Genomic DNA, 19,789 nt, shown 5'->3' with positions numbered 1-19,789 from the left:
AATCATCTAGCCCAAGGGAAGGCTGTTTGGAAAGGTACATGGCCAGAGCATGCAGAGGCACAGCAGGCAGCTTCCCCTGTGAACAGATGCTCTGGGCTCAGAGGACTTCTGCAACACAACAGTGTGCCCTAGCACAGTTTTGCAGGCAAGGCAAGGCTAGGCATCGCATGGCATCACAACATCTCTTCCAGTCACATAACCAGAAGTGAAGTCAAGCATTGTCATGATGCTCTGGCAATATATGGTTTTACCATAAAGAGCTGCAAGATACTTAGAGAGCTGCCACAACTGGAAGTGATGTATGGTGTTCCTGTGACAACACTCCCCCTCCATTTTCTCCTGCTACCGCACCAGGCAGCAGAAGGCAGACAGAAGCCCCTACCCAGCATATAGGTAGCATATTTAAAATATTTCCAAGAGATAAAAATCATGTAAAAAGGTAGGAGTCCAACCGTGTGATTCTGTCTCACAGAACTGGCCCTCCCGCACTGGGTTACAGATCCCATGGCTGGGACTCTCATAACTGGCCATGAGCCACGTAGTTGAGCCATTTAAACGTTCTCCCTGCTGCCCAGGGGCACTCATAGGTAACCATCTTATACGTGTAGGTAGAAGAACACACAGGGGCGCATCTAATTGTTCTTGAACTTGCGTGAAACTTTTGGACAATAACATTTAAACTATGTTAAGTCCTTCCTTAAGTGGAATGAGCACGCCCCTGCCCTTCTTCTACAACCTCTACCTAAACTGTATAAACAACAGCTCCTAAAGCAGAATTTTTGTTTTCTTGCCTCTTTCAGCCTCAGGAATCTGCAGTGTCCTGCAGTAAAGTCTGTTCTTCACTCACAATGATAATTTTGCATTTCTTGCAAATTGTCACCTCTTTATACAAGATCCTGCTAACACCCCTCTTAAAACGAAAGGCAGACATCCTGCCGCGCCCCATTCATTTCACTGGCAGCTGAGCACACTTAACTTTTTCTGATTGATTTCTAGGAGAAAATAGCTTCACTTTGGCTAGATTATGCCCAAAGGTGTTTATTTCTACCATTCTTTCCTCTCTGAATAAAATTTTATTTTGGCAAAGGGCCCATCCAGTTTGAAATGGTGTCAAAATGTAATTACCGCAACACACAGCAAGATGCAGGGGTGAAGTCTCAGCTTTCTGCCCTCAGGGCACCCCAACCAGGAACAGTGTCGGGAGTGGTGGGGAGGTTTTGCCCTCAATGCAGCACTTTGCTTTTCCTCCTAGGAAGATTAATCAGATGCCCACTAACAAAGGAGAAAGTGCAGGAATGCAGTTGGGGAACTCCTTGGGCAGAAACTAACCCTCTTTCCTGGCGAGCGCACGGCTGCTCCCACCTGCCAATCCCCGCCCATTCACCTCTACAGGCACCCTGTGGATCCTCCTTCTTGGCCACACCAGACTGCCGTGGAATATTGGCAGAGTGGGATGGAATCTTGGAAACTGTGTTTAAATATAGACAGATTTCCATGCAGACGTTAATGATGAAATGCTTAAAAATATAATAGTAATATGTCATCCAATTTCCCCAGACGTGCACACAGCTGAATGCTTACTTTTGACATTCTTCCTAACTGCAAAAATGTTAACCTTCATGAGCATGCACACACACACCCCCCTCTGAAAATGTGTTCATACATAATGGATAAGTATCTGTTATATAAGAACAATTCATCATTTGAATTTACTCCCATCTCTCAAGCTGCAAGAGAGATGCAAGAGAACTGCTTTATATGAACACCTGCAGATGCTCCGAGTTGATCTTGCAAATAAACCCACCCTAAAAGTAACTAATCCACCAGTCTTTCAGCTTACAGTGGTTTTCCAGCCAGCTCACCAGCCAGCAGTTGCTGAACTCAAAGTGGTTAAGCATTTCACACACTCTGACCGCAGAAGTGTTCCCCCTCATGTACTGTCTTAATGGAAGTCCCATCCTATTGACTGGATTGCCTTAACCAGTGTAAGCCACCATGAGTCTCAGTGAGAAAGGCAGACTAAAAAAAAGTAAATACAATTAAAATCATCAATGTCAAAAAATGTACTGATCCACAGAGGGTGACCATCCATCCCATCAAAGCCCCCTTCAGTTCAGTGTACTAATTACCCGGGCAATCGGCCATCGCAGCAATGCCCGGTGCTTCTGACCGGGAAGGTTGAGTCCATGAGCCCTCTCTGCCCGAAGGCCCCTAAAGCCATGAAAGCATGCGGTTTCCCAAAGACACGGAGGGCCTGGTTCGTTCTTACAATTTACTTTTACAGCACACTTACCAGAGGAATTTGAAGCACCAGTGAAAATCCGTCTAAGGATTTTAACATGGGAGACAGCAGTGGAGGTCAGTGAAGTGCAGGCTCTCTTATCTTGTAGATATTCAAAGCTTACCATGAGGGCAAGATGGGCCCAATACATGCAGTCATATCACGTAAAGGGTTTTTTTCAGGGATTGCTCACATACATGGCCAGATTTGTGAGTGGTCTGAAACGACAAGACTGCGCGGCTTGCTTCTGCTAACCAGCTGGTAATCCAAGTGGGAACAGATGGAAATGCCAGTAAAATGGACCTACTTCTCCAGTGTAAGTGGGGGGCGGACACGTGGTCTCTCTGATGTGATTACTGCAGTGGCCCTTCTTCAACTGGCCTAATAAGTACCAAAAACCAGAGGTGCACTAGGGAGAGATAACTGTACCAGAAAAGTTTGTTTCTCCCTGCTAGAATTACAATAATCAAACCTATAAATACAGCAGATATAAACAATTTTTACTGTAAAGTGCTGTCAGTGAACCAAGTGCTAAGTGTTTCCAATAAATACAATCAATACATTAAATACATAAATATATTCAGTCAATACATAAATATTCCAATCAGTCAATAAATAATCCAATTAATAAATAACAACCAGCTTCCAAATTGATCTACCACAAATGGCCAATAGGCTCACAATGAATCCAGTGTACATTTTGTGTAGAATAACATATAGTTCACAACGGTGTCCTGTGTGCCTGCACCAATCAGTTCTCTATTTGCTGTTGTGTCTCCGGTGTCCACAATGAACTCCCCGCTCCAGTATTACAGGCAAATGGCCCAAAATTCAATGGCGTGGTCACGCCTTCTCCGTGGGGAGCCACCTCATGCGGCTTGCCCAGCAAATTGCTAGCTGTACTTGTTTCGCGAAGACAGCTTTCTCAGGGGCAACAGTAACTAAATCAAATAGAGAGAATTCCATTGCTGGAAACCCTATAAGTATTTTCAGTTGAATTTATCAGGCACAAAGAAATATACTCACTTATACTTAGAGAACGTCACTTGCACCAGAAGTACCTAGTCCGTTCTGGGCGGATACAATGTCCGTAAATGATGGCCGTATTGTTTACTCGTTATATATCTATCACAAACCCATGGCCACCACATACTCCTGCCAATTATCACACAGGAAATAAAGGACGGGCCACCTCAGAAGGAACACCCTTCCTCACTCAGAAGGAGAGCACAGTAAATACGAGGTCAAGGGACGTCTGGTTTTCCACCCCGGTGTATGCTGGTGGCGGGGATGGATGCCACCTGCCACCAGCAGGTTAGTGAATGAATGCAGACATCCAGAAGCGGATATCCCAGACAGGTTAATCACAATTAAAAGGCTATGAGCCTTAAAAGAAGGCCGTTTCATGTGGTATTGCGCTTCCTATGGTTTATACCTAAAATGGGGAGGGGAGATGGTCATTTCCAGTGAGGGACACACGGGTGACACGTACCCATAATGCCACAACTGACTGCAGCTTCCTGGGGTTTGTTGGTCTTTGGAGACAAGGATCTCCCTCCCACAATATACTCCAGCAAACACCACGAGAAACAACATGAGGTCCCACACAGAAAATAGCAACCAGGCAGGTGACAAGAGGAACTGCTGAAGAAGACTCGCATGGCAACAAAATCCTAGGTCCACTGGAAAATAATGCAATACAATTTTATTTTTTATTTTATTCACATCATTTATAGATTTTGTCCTTTGGTTTCTTACATCTCAATACCATTTCTGAAGCAGATGCCAAAAATGTCAGCAAAATTGCCACACCATTGCTTAAATAATAGGAGCCAAAGCTCAAACTTACCAGGAAGTATGCGCCCTGTGTGGGGAGTAGCTGTAGTCACTCAATGGCGAAGCAAAACTCTTTGCACATGCCCAACACAGCCCGCTTTAAGTTCACCACATATGCTCCAGAATACCAAAATTAGGTTTGGGGCTAAGCCCTGATGGCATATTATTCAAAAGCCCCAGCTCTTGATTGCTCTCAAATAAATAACGATCAGCACTCCGAACTTAAACTAAACAGAGTTCTGTTAAAATCAGTATTTTCTTCACATAAATATTAGGGAACCAGGGCATTTTGCTGTTTTGAGAGAGAGAGAGAGAGAGAGAGAGAGAGAGAGAGAGAGAGAGAGAGAGAGAGAGAGAGAGAGAGAGAGAGAGAGAGAGAGAGAGAGAGAGAGAGAGAGAGAGAGAGAGAGAGAGAGAGAGAGAGAGAGAGAGAGAGAGAGAGAGAGAGAGAGAGAGTGTGTGTGCGCGCGCGCGCCACCCTGACCTGGATGGCCCAGGTAAGTTTAATCTCATCAGATCTCGGAAGCTAAGCAGGGTTGGCTCTTGGTTAGTAATTGGATGGGAGACCTCCAAGGAAGACCAGGGCTGCAGAGGCAGGCAATGACAAACCACCTGTTAGTCTCTTGCCAGGAAAACCCACCAGGGGTCATCATAAATCGGCTATGACTTGAGAGCACTTTCTACCACCAAGGGTGTGTGTGTGAGAAATGTTCTGTATGAATTCACTGCAAAGTATTAATATTACTAATCCATTTATGAATATGTAGATGTACTATACTTGGCAGGGAACTAAGAGGCTGCTGCCTTTTTGGGAAGACTATCCAGTTGTGGAGCACCTATGCTCATAGTGCTGCATCATGTTTACACACTAAATGAGAAGCACAAAATTCCAAAGAAAGATAAGAGTTTTCAGTACAATCCCAAAGCTTGTTGCTTTTTCTTAGCAACAAACTTGTACTAAAATTTGGGGAGACCATCAAGGCAACATAAAACACCTCTGGCAGAATTGTCCTGTAGTCTTCATCTCTGCTGCAGATTAAGGCTGTAAACCCTACCCATGACTCCTTGTGAGTAAGAGCCACTGAACTTAGTGTGGCTTATTTCCAAGTAAACATCTTCTGCAAGATTCCCTTTACCCATCTCTCTAGCACATGGGTTGCCTTCACCTTTCCCAGTGTTCCACCCTACCAGAAGAACATCGGAAGCCCAAAAAAACAGCTCCTCGTTGGGCACACATTTCCTTGGGGACCTTGGGAGCAGCCGCAGAGGAGGGCAGAGAGCCCCTGTGCAGAGCAGTGGCCACTTCAAAACATCTTGGAGCCACATCAGTGTCTAAACTGAGCAAACCTCTGGCTTGTGGATCATATGGAAAAGCAGCAGCAGCACCACCTCGACAGTAGTGGCAGAGCAGCATCCGACATACCGTCTGAAATGCAGAATGCACGAGGGTGAGGGGGGTGGGGAACCAAGATACAGAAGGGATACAGGAGGCCTCAGCGACGGTCAGTGAGTCCAAATGCATGTTTATTCAGAAATCACCCTCAATTCAACAGCACACCTCTGAGAACACAGGACTGTAGACCTGTTTCAGCTGGAGGAAAGACTTCTGAAATCTTCTAATCCCAATATTTGATGGGATTCAATAGAATAAAGCCCAGCGGTGCTTAAAAGAAGCTTGAAGGTGTTCCTTTAAAGTTTAAAGAAGTCTTGGAGGACGAAGGGAGCTTTGACTCTCAAACAGTGCGATCCTAGGCAGAGTTACTCCAGCCTAAGCCCATTGATTTCAGTGGGTTTAGACTGGAGTAGCTCTGCCTAGGATCGCACTGAGAAGCTCATCCCTTGGACATCTAGTTGGTCTTTAAAGCGCTATCGGACCGGCTCCTGCTCTTCGTGATCTCATCTGTGTGTGCTTTAACCGCCGCCCTTTCGCCCGCAGCACCTCGCAGACTCCTGCGTCGCGGATCCCCGGGAGCGACTCGACGCCCCCTTCCCCCTGCCCGGCAGCCAGGCTCTACAAGGGAAGCCCCGACCGGGTCGTTCGGCCCGGGGCCGCTCCCTGCTCCCCGCGCTGGCCCCTCCGCGCTCCGGGGGCGCCCCGTCTTACCTTGCCCGGCGTGCAGACGAACGCAAGCCAGCAGCAAGACGAGCCGCCGCAGCACGCCGCGAGCCTCCATCGGTGCTTGGCCGCCCCCCCGGGCAAGCGGCGGGCGGGCCGGCTGCCGTTTCGTCTGCTGGGCCAGTCAGGCAAGAGGGCGCTCGGGAGTCGTCGCCGCCACCAGCGCCAGCAGCCGCGGCCAGAGCACGCCCGGCTGATCCGCCGCCCGCCGTTCAATTGTCCCGCTTGCAGGCGCCGAGGGCGCAGCAGAGCCTGGAGGCGGGCCGAGCTCCTGGGCAGGCATGGGCCGGAGCCGGCCCTTTGGCGGAGCCTGTGCAGCCCGCCGGCCGCGCTCGGCTCAGGTTTCTTCTCGCAGCCAGGCAGGGAATGCCCCAAATACCTTCAGCGCGAGCGAAGCTGCGCCAGGGACCCAACTTCGCCCGTGGGGACGGCGCTTTGGCGGCGCTGGGCCGGAGCGGGAGCCGTTGCCGGGCGGGGGGTCCGACACACGCGGCGGAGGCCGAACCTGCCCCCGAACCCCGGCCGGACAAAGGACGCGCGGCGCTCTGCTGTGCCGGCGGCCCGGCCTTATCTTATCCAAACAGAGGCGACCTGACCTTTGGTCCGCAGGAGGGTCGGGGCCGGCGCCGGCCAGGCCCTCCGCCCCTGCTCTTTGCCCGAGGCCTCTCGAGAGCCCCGGCCGGCCCCAAGCCTCGCAGCCCGGAGAACTGAGGCCGCCCGCCCGCCCGAGCCTGAGGCGGTCGAAGGGCTGCGGCGCTCCGAGCCGCGTGGTGCGGATCAGGTTTTCATTGTTCCCGAGGAAACAAAGGCACCTTAGGGAGAAAGGGAGACACGGCCCTGCCCGTCACATGAGAAAGGCCGGAGGGTCTTGAACAGGGCTTTTTTTCCCCGGAAAAGAGGTGGTGGAACTCAGGAGGGCACAATGACTCACTTTGGGTCCGCTGGAACAAGGGGGAGTTGTTAAAAGTTTAAATCACCCTCCACGAAAATGGTCACATGGCCAGTGGCCCCGCCCCCTGATCTCCGGACGGGGAGTTTAGTTTGCCCTCCAAGCCACAGCGCAGAGGGCAATCTAAGTTCCCCTCTGTGGAGATTAGGGGGCGGGGCTACCAACCACGTTACCATTTCCAAGAGGTGGCAGAACTCAGTTCTGCTGCATTCCCCCTGAACAAAAGCCCTGGTCTTGAACAATGCTGTTGCTCCCCAGGAAGCCGGGGAGGCAGCAGCGGGTAGTGTTGAGAGTGCAGGCCTGGAATCTGGGAGGCCCTGGTTCGAGTCCCCACTCTGCCAGAGAAGCCGCCTGGGTGACCTTGGGCCAGTAGCATGTCCTCAGCCTAATGTACCTCACAGGGTTGTTGCATGGGGGGGAATGAAGAGGAGATCAACTGAAGGAGCACTGGGCCCCCACTGGGGAGAAAGGCAGAGTATAAAACAAGTACATAAAAATGAATGTCCCCACCTCAGCACTTGGCCAACTCATGTTTACACCAGGCATTAGTCAGGGTGCTGTGCTTTCCCCCATAAAGGGCAAGACCCTCTTGCTTGCCTGGCTGGATCTAGGACTGGCTGGCGCACTCGCCTTCTTTTCCCACTACCAGGCACCCCTTAGCGGTTAGTGAACTAGAAGCAAGGCCCAGGGGGAGGTCTGCAACAGACTCTGGAGTGAAGGAACAGCAGGATTTGAGTCCAGTGGCGCCTTAGAGACCCACAAGATGTTCAGAGGCAGAGCCTTTGTCAGAGCTCCCTTCTTCAGTGACCCAGAAGAGTTTGCCGGGTTAGTCTGTAATTGCAAAATAGTGAGTCCAGTAGCACCTTTCAGACTAACCAACTTTATTGTAGCATAAGCTTTCAAGAGCCACAGCTCTCTTCATTAGATGCATCTGATGAAGACAGCTGCAGTTCTTGAAAGCTTATGCTACAATAAAGTTGGTTAGTCTGAAAGGTGCTACTGGACTCTTCTTCAGTGAGTAACTGCTGCTGTTCTTTTTGCCAAGAAGTGGACCATCCACCACAAATGCCACCAGCCCTCAGAAGGCAACGGCCCTCTTGGAACTCTCTGGCCTATCATTAGTGTGGAGTCCTTTTTCTCCAGGGCAAGGATTGTGCTCCAGCCTTAAGGCCCTGCCCTCAGCAGCTCAAATGCTACAATAACCCACTGAACTGCAGGGTTGTGAACTCCAAGTTGGGAGATTCCTGGAGATTGGGGGCAGAGCCTGGAGAAGGCAGAGTTTGGGGAGATGAGGGAACTCAGCAGGGAAGTGGGGCGATGAAGTCCACGCTTTGGAACTGCCCTTTTCTCCAGGGGAACTGATCTCTGTAGACTGGAGTGGAAGTGGTGTAGTGTGCCCTCAAGTCAAAGTTGACTTATGGTGACCCCTTGTGGGGGTTTCATGGCAAGAGACTGACAGAGGTGGTTTGCCATTGCCTGCCTTTGCAACCCTGGTCTTCTTTGGAGGTCTCCCATCCAATTACTAAGGCTGACCCTGCTTAGCTTCTGAGATCTGACGAGATCAGGCTCACCTGGGCTATCCAGGTCAGGGCTAAATGAAATCCTGCCCTCAAGTCTGGAATTCAGGCCTGCTGAGCTCTACTTCTTGAGCATCCTCCAGAATAATGGAAGACTCTCTACTAGACTCTCTACTTAAGCGAAGAAACTCTCTGCAGGGCAAGAGAGCCTCTGCGAGGCTTCAGAGTCGTTGCCTGGGGTTCTGAATGCTCATTTTGTGCATACTGATGGAAAGCAAAGGTTCCTTATCACATACCAATGTGGCACCTTACCACACCGGTATTGTGTTGTGGACGTTGTGACACAGACGCCTTGCATGAAGACTTTCACAAAAGAACGACTGCTTTTCCAGAAAAACATTTAACTACTGGAGAAAGTAACCACTCAAGGCACCCTAGCCAGAGTGCACAATAAAGCTGTGGCTCAGCAAGACTGTTTCTATGCCAGCTTTTCCATCCTGCCTTCAGCCACCTATTTATTTACGTTATTTATAGTCTGCCGTTCTCACTGAGGCTCAAGGCAGATAAGCAGTGGTGGAACGTGCCATCAAGTTGTAGCAGACTCCTGGCGACCCCAGCTGGGGTTTTCAAGGCAAGAGACTAAGTTAGCGATCCTAAGCAGGTCTACTCAGAAACAAGTCCCATATTATTCAATGGGACTTACTCCTGGGAAAGTGTTCTCAGAATTGCTGCAAAAGAAAGGTGGTTTGCCATTTCCTGTCTCTGCATAGAGACCCTGGTTTTCTTTGGAGGTCTCCCATCCAATTACTAACCAAGGCCGACCTGCTTAGTTTCTGAGATCTCACGACATAGAAAATCCACTCGTAACTGTCTAACTACAACACTCAGTCATATTAAGATGAAGACCATTCGATGCAGTAGTTTAAACAAAACAAATTGAAATATATTTCGCAAATATAAATCTCACATCTGAAACATGAAATCATCCTCCCAGTAATTCAAAAAGTGATACGTGCATAACTGGAAACATAATAGTCTGGAACAGCAAAACTAGGTTATAACCTCTGCAAAATGCTACCTCTCATAAGTCTAAACAGTACAATCCTAAAATGTTCCATAAAGTGACTTGGGCAACACAAAAGATGAGTCTAGTCTCAATAATGTCCCATCAGAGAATCCAATGCAATTCTCAACCCACAGTCTTGTGCTTGATTCCCAGAGTCAGAAAGGTAAGTCCAACAAGTAATCATATGAAGAAATGGTAAACACTGAGCCTTCCTAATATCTTCTTTTTCTTGTTGCAGGAAGAATTTTTGATGTGCTGCTGCTGTACTCACGGTACAGCCCAACGAGGAACTGGCTTGCTCACTTCCTCATTTCAAAGTCCTTTTTCAAGAGCCTCCCACTTGTAAAAAAAGTGCAGAGTTTCATTCTGACACCTAATACATATAGCAGTAATCCTTCTCAATGACCATCCATGTGAAATGTATTTCAATTTTTTTTTGTTTAAACTACTGCATTGAATGCTCTTCATCTTAATGTGACTAATTGTTGTATTTAAACAGTTAGGAGGAGTTTTTCTATGTCCTGGGCTTGTGTGTCATAACTCTCTCTGTTTTTGCAGTAGTTTCTGAGATCTGACAAAACTAGCCTTGCCTGGCCTATCCAGATCAGGGCAGCAGATTATCTAGAATAAGTCAAATACAGTCAACAGGGTGGGACATCCAATGAAACTGTACAACAAGGTCTGGATTACTGAAGTCTGAAAACGAGCAGAAATCTGAAGAGCTGAAACAAATGTGAAACAAAGCATAAGCATTTAAATTAAGCTTGCATCTTTCCAATACAAGTTGCTGGTTCACTTGCTGTAAGATAGATAATATGTGGGAGGTTGGGGGGTAGTCTTTGAAGTCTAGACCTCACAGCAGACTACAAATACAGTCTTGTTAGAAAAGGCATCATGTGAAACAAGTTCAAGTAGGTGGGGCTGGATGCAGGACCCCCATTTCTGAAGCTCACCTGCCACAGTTGCCTAAGTTACGACATTTCAGTAATTGTGCAACATTTGGGTTCAGTAGCACCTCAGAGACCAACTACATTTCCAGAGTATGATTGCTTTCAAGAGTCAAAGCTCTCTTCATCTGATACATGAAGCAGAAAGTAATTGTATTTGCTTCCCATTTCCATATAATTGTATTTGCTTCCCATTTCCAGCTCTCTCTGTCAGATGCATGGAGGGCAAGAAGAAACTGGTTTCTTCTTGCCCTCCATGCATCTGATGAAGAGAACTGTGATTCTCGAATCTCGAAAGCTTCTGCTACAATAAAGTTGGTTAGTCTTAAAGGTGCTACTGGACACTTTTTGATTTTGCTACTATAGACCAACACGGCTAACTCCTCTGGATCCGTTTCCATATAGACCGCCCTACTATTAGGCAACCTTAGATGAGCCTGGAATAAGAAGGTCTGCTCAGAAGTAAGCCCCATTGTATTCTTTGGGGCTTCCAGAAAAGTAATCTTAGGATTACAACATTTGTTCAATTACTTGGTTAGATTTATGTGATCAAATAAAGCTGCCTTTAAAGCTGTTTTGTAAATATTTGAAAAGCAAGATAGTCTCTGATGTTTCTCATTAGGTTCATGTGAGAAAAGAGTCTTTAAACGTTTGGTTGTTAAAAATGTATCATTTGAGACCTGGTAAAAGAGCGTTGTACATACCTGTAACTATTGTTCATCGGGTTCTTCTGTGCAGACAAACATTGGGACGGCGCATGCGCAAGCCTGCCCACAGAGAAACTTATTAGCTTCGTTAGAGCTCCGAAAGGGGTCGCTGCTCTCCAGTCATACAGCCTAAATGTTTTTCTTGCCTAAAACGGGGCACGTGACCCAGGAGGAGCGGAACCCCCCTCCCCCGTTCTCCTGAGCTGTCGTGAACCCAAGTAGTTACCATTAAAGAGTTCACAGCGGGGCAGGAGGGAGGGATGTGTGTCTGCACAGACGAACTCGATGAACAAGAGTTACAGGTACGCACAACCCCGTTTTCATCGTCGCTCTTCTGTGCATCCCCACATTGGGAAGATGACCAGGCCGCAGATGGGAAGGAGGCAGGGAGAATCTCTCCAACTCAATTTTATTTCATTACAGCATAAAGCATCACTGAAAAATATCTTCAATATTCAAAAACATGAACAAATTGTTTTGTTTTTTAGGTTACCCAACAAATATACATATACGTATATAGTTATACATACCGTCAACTGGAACATTTTTGTGTTGAATTAATAAACAACACTACATCAGACATATACAAGTACAAGCCTCCTTTGCATTACGCAAATAGAGAATGCAAGACAGCCGTTGCCACAGCGACATCACGCGTGACATCTACATCCATTGCATAATGTTTAGCGGAGTCTCAGATGAGGACCAGGTTGCAGCCTTACATATATGAGCAACTGGAACCCCCCTTAGAAAGGCAGATGATGAGGCTTGTGCCCTAGTAGAGTGAGCTCGGACCCGTAACGGGTAGTCTACACCAGCTTCCTGGTATGCTCTATGGATTGCTGTGACAACCCACCTCGATACTGTCTGGGCAGAGGCCCGTTTCCCTTTTTTGGGTCCCCCCAAACAGACAAAGACATGTGTCTGCACAAAAGTCCTTTGTCCTATCCAAGTAAAAAGACAATGCCCTCTTTAAATCAAGTGAGTGCAAAGCTCTCTCCACTCCCGACTGAGGAGATGGGTAAAACACGAGTAGGACAACTTCCTGTGAAACATGAAATGGTGAGACCACCTTAGGCAGGAACTGCAAACTAGGCCTTAGTACCACTCTATCACAGTGGAATCTCAGGAATGGTGGGTCAGACCTGAGTGCAGAGAGTTCACTCACCCTCCTGGCAGAAGTTACTGCCACCAAGGAATACACCTTCCAGGAGAGAAGCTTCAAGGAACAGGTAGCTAAAGGCTCAAAGGGCTTCAGCATAAGCTGTGAGAGCACTAATGATAGTAACCATTGGGGAACAGGTGGATGGAGGTTGAACATCCCCTTCAAGAATTTCTTAGAAGTTGGGCGAGAGAATACAGTATGGCCCTCAACTCGACCATGACAGGCCGAGATAGCTGCCAAGTGCACTTTTAAAGACGTCGTAGCAAGATCACCTAACTTCAAGGCACACAGACAGTCCAAGATATCATCCAATGAACATTCAGAAGGGGACACCACCTTACTATTGGCCCAATGCACAAATTGTGTCCATTTTGATGAATAGGACCTTCTAGTGGAAAGCCTCCGTGCATTCAAAATCACCCGCTGCACCTCCTGAGAGCAGTCTAAGTGCTGGGGTGTATACGCCAGGCCGTCAGATGTAATTTGTTCGGGTCATGGTGAAACAGATCTCCCCACATCAGAATGTCTGGGGCTACAGGTAGTGTAATGAATATCCATTTGGACAGCTCTAGTTACTTTGGCAACCAGATTTGCCTTGGCCAAAACGAGGTTACTAGAATGCAGACTGTGCTGTCATGTTGAATTTTGCACAACATTTTTGCACTTAGGGGGAAGGGCAGGAAGAGGTAGAACATCCGACCTGACCATGTACGCTGAAACGCATCCCCCAACGAGTTGGGGTTGCTTCCTGCTAGGGAACAGAACAGGGGCATTTTTGCATTGGATGCAGTAGCAAAAAGGTCTACCTCCGGTACCCCCCAGTGGGCAAACGCCGATTCTAGATAGCGGTCATTTAGAGACCACTCGTGATTGGCATTCAGTTGTCTGCTGAGCACATCTGCTTTGGCATTGTCTGTACCAGCAATGTGAATAGCATGTAAGGCAACTCTGTTTGCAATAGCCCATTCCCAGATGGCCACAGCTTCTCCACAGAGCGCCAGTGAACCAGTTCCACCCTACTTGTTCAAATCGTACATCACTGTGGTGTTGTCTGTCTGTATTTGAACTTCCTTTCCTTGAAGGAGAGCTGCAAAAGAGACAAGACCAAAGCAGATGGCTCTAAGTTCTAAGAAATTAATGTGCAGAGATTGCTCTTTCAATGACCATCTGTCTTGTACAGAGAAGGACTCGCAATGGGCACCCCAACCAAAGTGGAAGCATCAGTTGTCACCACTATAACGCATCTCCTGGTCACCCTTAAGGAGATTATCATTCATCGACCACCAGCCTAGAGATTTAATAACTCAATGTGGCATAGAGAATTTGTAACTAGGAGAATGCACTCTTGCATCAAACCTCCTGACAAACCAATTTTGTAAAGGGCGCATACTTAGGCGAGCAAACAAACTGCTGTTGTAGCAGCTATATGACCTAACAATATTTGAATTAATGTATTGTCGAAGGCTTTCACAGCCGGAGAACGATGGTTGTTGTGGATTTTCCGGGCTGTATTGCCGTGGTCTTGGCATTGTAGTTCCTGACGTTTTGCCAGCAGCTGTGGCTGGCATCTTCAGAGGTGTAGCACCAAAAGACAGAGATCTCTCAGTGAGATCTCTCAGTGAGAGATCTCTCTTTTGGTGCTACACCTCTGAAGATGCCAGCCACAGCTGCTGGCGAAACGTCAGGAACTACAATGCCAAGACCACGGCAATACAGCCCGGAAAACCCACAACCACCATCAATATTTGAATTCTCCAAACCGATTGAAAATGGTTTTGACAAATATGGATATCAAGGCCTGAATGATCTTAGACCTTTCCAGTGGAAGAATGGTTCTCCCAGTTGTGGTGTCTAACACGGAACCAATGTAACCTACAATTCTACTAGGTTCTAATTTAGATTTGGCAAAGTTGATTACCAACCCCAGCCTATTACATGTGTCCACCAGCAGTGCCACTTCTCGTAGTAGCTGGTCCCTAGATGGGGCTGTCACCAGCCAGTTGTCCAGGGACAGAAAAATAGAACATCCCTGAGCCCTGAGATGCGCCACCACTGGTGCCATACATTTGGTAAACACCCTAGGAGCGGTAGACAACCCAAAGGGTAGTGCAGTGTACTGAAACACTCTGCCATGATACCTGAAACAGGTATCATAGGAAGGTACTTCCTATGGTCCCTTCGTATTGCCACATGGAAGTAGGCATCTTTAAGGACCATCTTTAAGGACCAATACTGCGAACCAAATATCCTTGTCTAACAATGGGAATATAGCTGATAGTGTTACCATTTTAAATTTAGAGACCTTGAAGAACCAGTTAAGGCCTCTAAGATCCAAAATTGGTTGCAGCCCACCATCCTTCTTGGGAACCAAGAAAAACCTTGAGAAAAAACCCCAAAAGACACTAACATCAGAGATCTCTTGAATAGCCCCCTTATCTATTAATGAAGCGATTTCAGCCTCTAGCTCATGCAAGGTATTATTTACAGCCGAAAAAGGTACAATGCAGCCAGGAATTGCTACAAACTCCAACCCATAACCATTCTTAACAATAGTTGACCCAAGAGTCAGTTGTTATAGACTCCCACTGAGAGTAATATGATGACAATCTCTCAGTGAAATAAATGTTCAAGTCCAGGTTGGGTGTGGCAAGAACACATCAGAACTGCTTCGCAGGTCCCTGAGTGTCCTTCCGCTGAGAAGGCTGCTGAGAGGATTTCTGTTTATACTGTTTCCTGTGTCTGGACTGTTGAGCCGACTGATAAGGATGATAGAACTGGCCCTGAGATGGTTGATAACGTCTATACAATCTATCAGACCTATGGGATGGATATTGGTGTCTAGGAAAATACCTAGGTTTGTAGGCACGCTAGTCATGCACAATCCCAAGAGATTTAGCCATTTGTCAGTTTTTCTTCTTTTGGGACAACGTATCATCAATGGCTGCTGCAAAGAGAGTCAGACCCTCAAAGGGCATCTCTTAAACCCTGGTTCGGGTCTCAGGTGGTAAGCCAGTTGATCTTAACCAAGAATGGCATCTAATCAATATGGCACATGCCATCCCCTTTGCAGCGGTTTCAACAGCATGCCATCCAGCATTCATTTTCTGCTTGGAAACCCTTATAGCTTCTGACTGAAGAAGGTTGTACAGTGCTTGTTTCTCATGAGGCAGACTCATCACATATTCAGATAGCTTCTCCCATAAATATAATTGGCAGCCTCCCATAATAACTTGTATACCCTTGTAATAATTTATACCCTGCCTGTCTGCCTTCATCAGGGCCATGAAGGTGGATAACAGATTTAAAACATATATAATAAAAACACATCTTAAAAACTGTTAAACTAAACAAAAACACATCATTCAAACAATTAAAACCCTAAATTACACATACATTAAAAAGATAATTAAAAACATGGCAGGAAGGATGGATTCAGTGAGAGAACACCAGACAAAACAAAAAAAGACCAAAGATGGCAACAGAAGAGGACAGATGAGTCTCCCTGAGTAGAGAGTAGCACAGTTTTGGTACCACCACTGAGAAGTCCCTCTCTCAGGCTGCCATTGCCTAATCTCAGAAGGCAGGGCCTTGGAAGATGACCTTAGCGGTTGGGTAAGTTCATAAGGGGGGAGGCAGACCTTTAGGTATGTTCGCCACAAGCCATATAGGGCTTTAGAATAGTACCTCGAGTTGTACGCAGAAAGAGTTAGGGATCCTGTTCAGTTGACATCCAGGCTGCAGCATTCTGCACCAATGGACGTTTCCAAACACTTCTCAAGGGCAGCCTCACTTATTTATTTATTTATTTATTTATTTATTTATTTATTCAATTTATATACCGCCCATCCCCAGGGGCTCTGGGCGGTGAACAGTTAAAATCGATAAAAACAAAGACTAAAATCAATATACAAATAATAAAACAAATTAACAAGGTGCAGTGGTGGGGAGAACTGCAATGCACTTAGAGTGCATTGCAGTAATCTAATCGTTATGTAACCAGAACATGCACCAATAGATGCTGTCAGTTCTTGGGCCAATAGCTTCTACACTAATGGGGCCAAAGACACAAAAACTCTAAATATTTTATATATGGATCTGGTGCAGATGGAAAGGAAATGTGGGGTAGAAATTGAGTGCCAACGCATAAATACACACCCTGACCTAGATAGCCCAGGTGAGCCTGATCTCAGAAGCTAAGCAGGGTTGGCCATGATTAGTAATTGGATGGGGGACTTCCAGTGAAGAGCAGGGCTGCAGAGGCACGCAAAAGCAAGCCACCTGTTGGTCTCTTGCCATGAAAACCCTGCCAGGGGTCGCCATAAATCATCTATCTATCTATCTATCTATCTATCTATCTATCTGTCTGTCTGTCTGTCTGTCTGTCTGTCTGTCTGTCTGTCTGTCTGTCTGTCTGTCTGTCTGTCTGTCTGTCTGTCTGTCTGTCTGTCTGTCTGTCTGTCTGTCCAATTTTTAGCCTTCCCTCCCCGTGAACTCCCCAGGCTATGACTCGAGAGCACTCTCCACCACACATAAATACAGACAAGCAATATTGTTATGTGTGTCTTACACACGCCTTCCTGACCCCCCCCCCCCACTAGCTAGGTGGGATGTTCACCTGTCCCAAACTCTGATGGAACAAAACCATTTCCCCACACTTCACCCCCACGCTGCCATTCTAGACAGGTCTACCCAGAATCCCTCTTGGGTCTGTTCTGTGGGGCTTACTCCTAGGAGCGTATCTTTAGAATTGCACTGAAGACCTATGTCCAACCTTTTTTCTCTGAGGCCAAGCCAGCAACAACACGCTTGGCTGCCACTCACCCTTCACATAGCCTATTTAGACCCCCCCCTCCTCATTCCAAGCCACAGAGAACCAACAATTGCTCCAGCCCTTCTTTAGACCTCTCCCCCACCCACGTTGTCTGCAAAGATTAACTTGCAAGGGTTGCTGCATTCTGAAGCAATTTAAATTATGCCTTGTACACGAACTTTTCAAAGGGGCCGGCAGAGAACCAGCCCTTCTGCTCATTAGAGTCATTTCCACTCACTTCCACTGGCAACATTTGGTTCTTATTACCAAAAGATAACCACAGGGGGGGAGGGGGGAAGCTAACAAAGAAAAACAAGACTATCAAAATGCTGTAAGCATTCCTCAGACATGCGCCACTCCAAAAACATTTGTAACAGAGGTTTTAAACAAAAAAAAATATTTTGCCTCTCAAACTGATTTTTCTATCATATTTCCTCTGTGCTATAACAATCAACAAAACATTAAAATTTTATTCCAGTAACAGAAAGGGCTATGTATTCAAGAACATCCGGGGTATTTTAATTATCTGAATCTCAAAACACACTAAGCTGTCACACCACATTTCTGCACTTTTTCAGTGCTCCAAACAAATTATAACTATCTAGCATTACCCTTGCCAGTCCTGGCTCACAGGGCTACCTTTGAAGATGTCTCAGAACTAGGGGTGTGCAAGGCCTGCCTGTTTCGGTAAACCTGATTCAGTTTTAACTGAATCAGGAAACCGTTTCGGTATTCACGTTTTGGTAATAGATTCGGCTTTTCAGTTTGATTCGGCCATTGTTTTCAATGAGAAAACCTTCTCCTGGCTTTCTGGGAGCCTGAGGGGGCCATTTTCTGTCCGAATCAAACCAAACTTGTTGGGGATCTTCTCCTAACTCTCCTCTAACTACCCCCAAGTTTCAGAAAGATTAGACTTTGGGGGGCCATGTTATGCCCCCCCAAAGAAGGTGCCCCCATCCTCCTACACTATCCATGGTTCTCTATGGGGAAAACAAGTCATCTTTCTAGGTGGCTTGGGGTGGCATTTTGCAAACAAAATGCACCCAACTTTCAGGAGACCTGCTCCCACCTGTCCTCCCACCCTCCACCACGTTTCAGGCAGATTCCACTTTGGGGGGGGGCATTTTATGGCCTCCCAAAGAAGGTGCCCCTATCCACCTCCACTCCACTATTCCCTATGGGGGAAATAAGAGAGGCTTGTCTGGCTAGGGGTGGCATTTTGCATGCAAAATGCCCCCAACCTTCAGGGGAACTCCTCCTACCTGTCCTCCCTCCCTCCACCAAGGTTCAAGCAGATCCCACTTTGGGGGGCCATTTTATGGCCTCCCAAAGATGCTGCTCTTAGCCTACCCTTTCTCCATTATTTCCTATGGAGGAAATAAGAGAGGCTTGTCTGGCTAGGTATTTGGCAGTTTGGGTGCAGGTGGACTGTGGCTGTGGCCATTGGCAGCCCCAATCCCATGTGTTTCTGCAGTGTGGAAGTCTTCCCCACAGTAGAAAGACAAAGTGGTGTGGCAGGAGAACCACCTTCGGGGGGGCATAAAATGGCCCCCCCAAAGCGGGATCTGGTTGAGCCTTGGTGGAGGGTGGGAGGACAGGTGGGAGATGGGCCCCTGAAGGTTGGGGGCATTTTGCATTCAAAATGCCACCCCTAGCCAGACAAGCCTCTCTTATTTCCCCCACAGGAAATAATGGAGAAAGGGGAGGCTAAGAGCAGCATCTTTGGGAAACTCCATTAGAGTTTCTCCTTCCACTCCCAACAGTGGTCCAATTGCCTCTTTTATCTTGTGTTTGCTTCTCACATCTCTGTAGAAGTTTTTCTTATTGTAATGAGCCACCTGGCCAGATCCAGCTCATACTGAGCTTTGGCTTTTCTGATGGCTGATCTGCAGTACCTAGTAACCCTCATATACTCCTCTTTAGAGGTCTGTCCTTCTCTCCATTTCCTGAACATTTCCTTTTTCTCCCTTAGCTTATTCTGGAACTGTCTGTGCATCCACATCAGTTTCTTGGAGCCCTTACCATGTTTCCGTCTTGCTGGGATAGTGAGGGCTTGAGCTTGCAAAAGCTCATGTTTGAGAAGAGCCCACCCTTCACTCGCTGCTTTACCTTCCAGCACACTCCCCCACAGAATGACTCTCATCAAGTCCCTGAGTTTGTTGAAGTCGGCCCTACGAACATATAACCTACGAGTCTGGACTTCTTGGCAGACTCTTTAAAATGAGATTCTCATTTTTTTCCCAGGCTCAGGAATACTAGACTGCACACCCCTAGTTGCACAGTTGGTTGCTCCTGTTGGAACCCTCTTGTTAGTTCCTTGCCTGTTGCAGCCTCTCTTGCCCTGTGGCCCAGCCAGTAGACATGATTCCTCCAGAACAACCCCTTCCCTCTTGCA

At 47.2% G+C, this 19,789-nt stretch overlaps 1 protein-coding gene across 2 annotated transcripts in view; it reads right to left on the bottom strand.

Moving 5' to 3' along the window:
* FBLN1 (fibulin 1) overlaps window positions 1–6,786 on the bottom strand; it is a 106,591-nt gene extending 99,805 nt beyond the window's left edge. For both annotated transcript variants that reach the window (XM_055000501.1, XM_055000502.1), the window contains exon 1: window positions 6,222–6,786. In XM_055000501.1, coding sequence (XP_054856476.1) covers window positions 6,222–6,291 — 70 coding nt within the window. In that variant the 5' untranslated portion in view covers window positions 6,292–6,786. The remainder of the gene's footprint in view (window positions 1–6,221) is intronic.
* Between the last annotated feature and the right edge of the window lie 13,003 nt (window positions 6,787–19,789).

The sequence above is a fragment of the Eublepharis macularius genome, chromosome 16 (assembly GCF_028583425.1).
Source record: "Eublepharis macularius isolate TG4126 chromosome 16, MPM_Emac_v1.0, whole genome shotgun sequence".
Taxonomy (NCBI): domain Eukaryota; kingdom Metazoa; phylum Chordata; class Lepidosauria; order Squamata; family Eublepharidae; genus Eublepharis; species Eublepharis macularius.
This window is presented reverse-complemented; position numbering and strand designations above follow the sequence as displayed.